The 4,521-nt window shown below is 42.1% G+C and overlaps 1 protein-coding gene across 1 annotated transcript in view; it reads right to left on the bottom strand.

Moving 5' to 3' along the window:
• CDR2 (cerebellar degeneration related protein 2) overlaps window positions 1-4,521 on the bottom strand; it is a 27,858-nt gene that overhangs the window by 4,392 nt on the left and 18,945 nt on the right. Inside the window, exons 3-4 of the mRNA XM_013005466.2 lie at window positions 583-731; window positions 191-355 (exon numbers count right to left, since the gene is read on the bottom strand). Of these exons, the coding sequence (XP_012860920.1) occupies window positions 191-355; window positions 583-731 (314 nt within the window). The remainder of the gene's footprint in view (window positions 1-190; window positions 356-582; window positions 732-4,521) is intronic.

Genomic DNA, 4,521 nt, shown 5'->3' with positions numbered 1-4,521 from the left:
AAAAATGTTTTCGCAGAACTGCTAATATCAAAGAACTCTATAATTTTAAGTAGAATGGTTTTGTTCAGACCACTGGCAATTTAAGTTAAGGGCCAGGTGGTGTTTCTTAAGAAGAACACTTTACTGGAATCCAGAGCGTGTCAACGCCAAGAGCAGCTCTATCTGTCAAGGGAACAGAGGCAGCTCTTACTGGCGGAGGTCGTACAGCTCTTTGAGGCACGGGAAGCTGGGCGCCGGTTTCTGCTGGCCACATCCTCCCTGGTTCCTTCTCCCTCGGCCAGACGACTTCAACTCTTCCACTTGGCTCTGAAGATGATCGATGTTGGTTTGCAGACATTCAATTGTTTCCGTCAGACTGTGAGAAACAGACAAAAGGCAATTGGCAGGCGTCACATTAAATAAGGGATAAGCGGGGACTGGAGATTAGTTGAGAACCACTCAAACTGGTCTTTCTTAGTGAGAAAGCACTTCTATTCAATCTCACCCATAGATAATGACATTGACCCGAAGCCCCTCTGAACCATGTTCTAGTCCAGTACGCATACTAGTGGGGGCTTTCTTCACCAGTTCTAGAAAACTTACCTCAGAATCTTTTGCTGTGAGGCCTTACTGTCAGCTACTAGTTTCTGATTTGTTTCTTCCAGTTCTCTTGCCGTGACATCTAATTGCTCATAAACTTTTGCGTGTTGTTCGTTCATCTGCCGCAGAAGCTCCACCTGCTTGGTCAGATACTGTACGAGAAGATGAACGTGACCAGGTTACACAGTCAGCAGAGAAGACGGCACGTGTTTATTTTATGAAAAAACTTTAAATTCCAAACTGTTGGACTTACTAGGAAGTCAGCATAGGTCTTCCTTTATTTTCCTAATGTTTCAAAAATACCCTTAATGTGTGATGAAATTAATACTCAACAGGAAAATTTAAAGAGAAAAAGAAGGTATTGTGATCAGTATTTAAGCAAAAATATATTTAACAAATAAAAAGCTTAACTGGAGAATTTTAGATGATTTTCACTTGAAAAGCAAAGTAATTTTTTTTCCTGAGTGAGGTATTCGGTACAAAAATGTGGGAAAGGGCAGTGAACTTAATAAGGAGATATTTAGCTTTTGCCATTTCAAAGACCCTTATTATTTTTAATTCTGTGAGAAATTTATCACCCTAATCCTCCTTATTCATAAGAAATCTACCAGATTAATTTGGTACTGCTAAAATCCCTTCCTAAATGGCGAGGATACAGGGGAATTAAAAAAAAAAAAGTTTTATTGGCATAATTCACATACCGTACAGTTCAGTGGCTTAACTATATTCAAAGAGTGCAAACACACTCTTTGTACCTTCATGTGAAGCCACCTTGTTCTCTTTATCCAACTCCACCACTGTAAGGTACTGAAATACAATATATACTCCAAATAGGCATAACCAGAAAGAACCTATCAAGTAGGTTTGAGGCATCACCAATGACCAAATGTAATACAATGGAAACATTTTTTAATTAAAAATACTCTTTTTAGGGCTTTTTATAGAATCATACAAGTATTTGCAAGGCCAATAGATTTCTTTCAATAGGCTAAGTGATGGTCAATGGTCTTATAAAAAAAGCATTGTGGTGGAGTTGAGTATTATAGTTTTTTCCCCTTCAACTATAGTTACACCACTAGCTGTGTGCTGAGCAAAGAAACACAAACTCTCTGAACTTCAGCTTCCTCATTGGAAACCTTGGGACCAGAAATGTTTTAGAAAGTCCGCTGGATTGTACAAAGTCAACCTCTTCACCCGTGGTTATCATGAGTGGAGGAGGAAGGGTTTTGCTTAGGGGCACTGAGTATATTTTAATGGTGGTGGAACAATTTGGAGAGGGACAACATAATGGTTATACAACACGAAGACTATAATCAATGGCACTGAATAACACAAGGGAAAGTTGTTTAATTAGTAAATGTTTGTTTATATTTTTGCCAAGATTGAAAAAAAATACATGAGTAAAAATGATTGTGGTAAAGATTGTACAACTCTTCTTGATATGGTTTAAATATTTAATTGTATGATTTGAGGATGAAGTGCCAATAAAACTGTTTAAAAAAAAAGTCAACCTAGTGTATGTACTTTACATTTTATAATACCCCCATGAGGGCAGCACCCTGTAATCAAGCGTTAGGGGTTTTTTGCATCAAAATGTGTGGCTAGAGATTATATACAGCCTCACATCAGTTCAGATCCCGGTTTGCTACCAAATGAACAGGCTGCCAACTTGAGGGGAAAACAATTTTGGTTACAGAGCTTGCTGGGTTTGTAGACGAACGAAACACCAAGAACCAAACCCAAGCTAAAAAAAAGCCCAATCCTATGGCATCCAGTAGAGTCCAATTCACAGTGACTACACAGAAGGTTCCCAGGAGGTACACCTTTATGGGAGCGTAGACTTGCTTCCTCTCTCTCCCTCCGGGTGGGTTGGAGCTGCCACCTCTGCGGTTGGCAGCCCAACAGTTCCCGGCAGCAGCATCACCAGGGCCCCGCCCCTCTCCCTTCTCTGAATCTCACCAGTTTCCCTTGGCTCCCTTAGAAATCAATCACTGATTCTCACCAAGGAAGTGCTGAACTGTAGCAGTGTACCGTTAATTCCACCGCCACTGATGCAAATGTGTTTAATCGTTCAGAAATAATGTAGGTAAAAAACTGCAAGCCCAGAAATATCTGTAGTAGCTGCAGAAGTTTTGCTGGCTCTTGTACACCAAGTAAACATTCATTTAAATGTAGTATGTCAACCGTTCATAGATAGGTTAGGTCTCAAGTGTTCTTTATAACAACTTTAAAGTGCAGTGAATTACTTGATCTGGTCCTTGTAGCCATACTTTCTATAAGCCCCACGAAATGGTGACTATGCAAATGTGTGGTGCTTGTAGCCTAATCAGGGAACTGGATAGCTAGCTAATCATGTAAATAAGGTACATGACACTCTTGTGGGTTGGGACCTTACAAATAGGTTATGTGGAATCCTAATGTGGACATTAGTCAGTTTTACCATCTGACCAGGCTTAAAATGAGCCATGCCAGAGGCGGAAAGTACACCCTTGAGACTTTAGGGAACTGTAGCCTAAGTTGGTATAGTGGTTACAAGTTGGGTTACTAACTGCAAGGTCAGCAGTTCAAAACCAAAAGCCTCTCAGTGGCAGAAAGATGAGGCTTTCTACTCCTGTAAAGAGTTACAGTTTAGGAAACCCCCAGGAACAGTACTACCTCATTCTGGGGGTCGCTCTGTGTTGGCATCAACTCAATGGCAGCGAGATTGTTTTTTAATTTTTTTGGAGATGTAGAAGCCCTGCATTTAGAACCTCCATGATCCAGGAGAAAGAGCTGTTGCACCAGATACAGTGGGAGATGGTGAGAAGTCGTGGCAGCAGAGAAAACAGAACCCAGAGACTGGTATCCGTCAGAGCAGTGGGCTCCCTGGCCCACAGATTGAGAAAGCAGAGTGCCTTTGGGCAGCGGGGTGCCTCCAGCGTTTGGTGGGGATACAGTGGACAACCTGGAGAGCGAGAGCCTAGGGCCTTTGCAGAGACAGTCATCTAGCCACTCGTGGGAGTTACAGAAAGTATGGCTAGAAGGGTCAGATCAGGTAACTCACTGCACTGCAGCCTCTTTTTTAGAGATTGTTATAAATTAGTCCCAGGAATACTAGGTACCATAGATACCAATGAGATATAAAAGGCCCTGATGCGTGCCATCGTGGGTTACTACACTGAGCTAAGCACAAGGTCAGAGGTTTAAAGCCACCAGCTGCCCTGAGAGAAAAAGATGAGACTGTTTGCTCCTGTAAAGTTTTAGTCACGGAAACCCGAAGGGTGAGGCTCTCCTCCATGCTATGGAGCTGCTATGAGCTGGAACAGACTTAATGGCAGTGACAGCAAGTTGAGTAAGTGATCTCTCACACTTGCTAGACCAGTGGAAGAGCGTATATGTGGTTTATAGGAACCTGGAAAATTTCTGCTGCTATGGAATATATTCCTATGTTCAGACATGCTAAAACTAGTACAAGTTTACTTTGGTGAATTTTTGGAAATCTATGCAACTTTTAAAATAATATGAAAAAAAATATGCATTTTCTATGAACTTTTGTTGGAGACCCCCTCAGAAAGCAGACATCTTGAGCAGAGGCAACACCCACAGCCAACATATTATAGGAACTCTGATAGCAACAAGGCTGACCTCCCTGGGGTTCCACTCAGCGCAAGACAGACAACCCCTTGTCCACCTGGTAACTGTCAGGTGCTGGATGATACAAACTCCTACAGAAAGTTCCCTACAATGTTGAGCCTACTGGGAAAGAAAATATAACAAAGGTTTGGGGGAAGGGGGGTATAGAGGGGTTGAAGTGATAAGAGGGAGATGATGTCAAGAAGTCCATGAAGGAGAAGTGCTTTGGAAAGCAAGTACAGTGAACCCTCGCCACTTCGCGCTTCGACTTCCGCGGCTTCACTCTATCGCGGTTTTTGCGTAACAGCGCATGCTCTGTCATTACTGCCA

The sequence above is a fragment of the Echinops telfairi genome, unplaced genomic scaffold (genome assembly GCF_000313985.2).
Source record: "Echinops telfairi isolate 266 unplaced genomic scaffold, ASM31398v2 ScPeMD7_5;HRSCAF=22, whole genome shotgun sequence".
Classification (NCBI taxonomy): domain Eukaryota; kingdom Metazoa; phylum Chordata; class Mammalia; order Afrosoricida; family Tenrecidae; genus Echinops; species Echinops telfairi.
The sequence above is the reverse complement of the archived record's forward strand: the minus strand, read 5'-3'. Positions and strand labels throughout refer to the sequence as shown.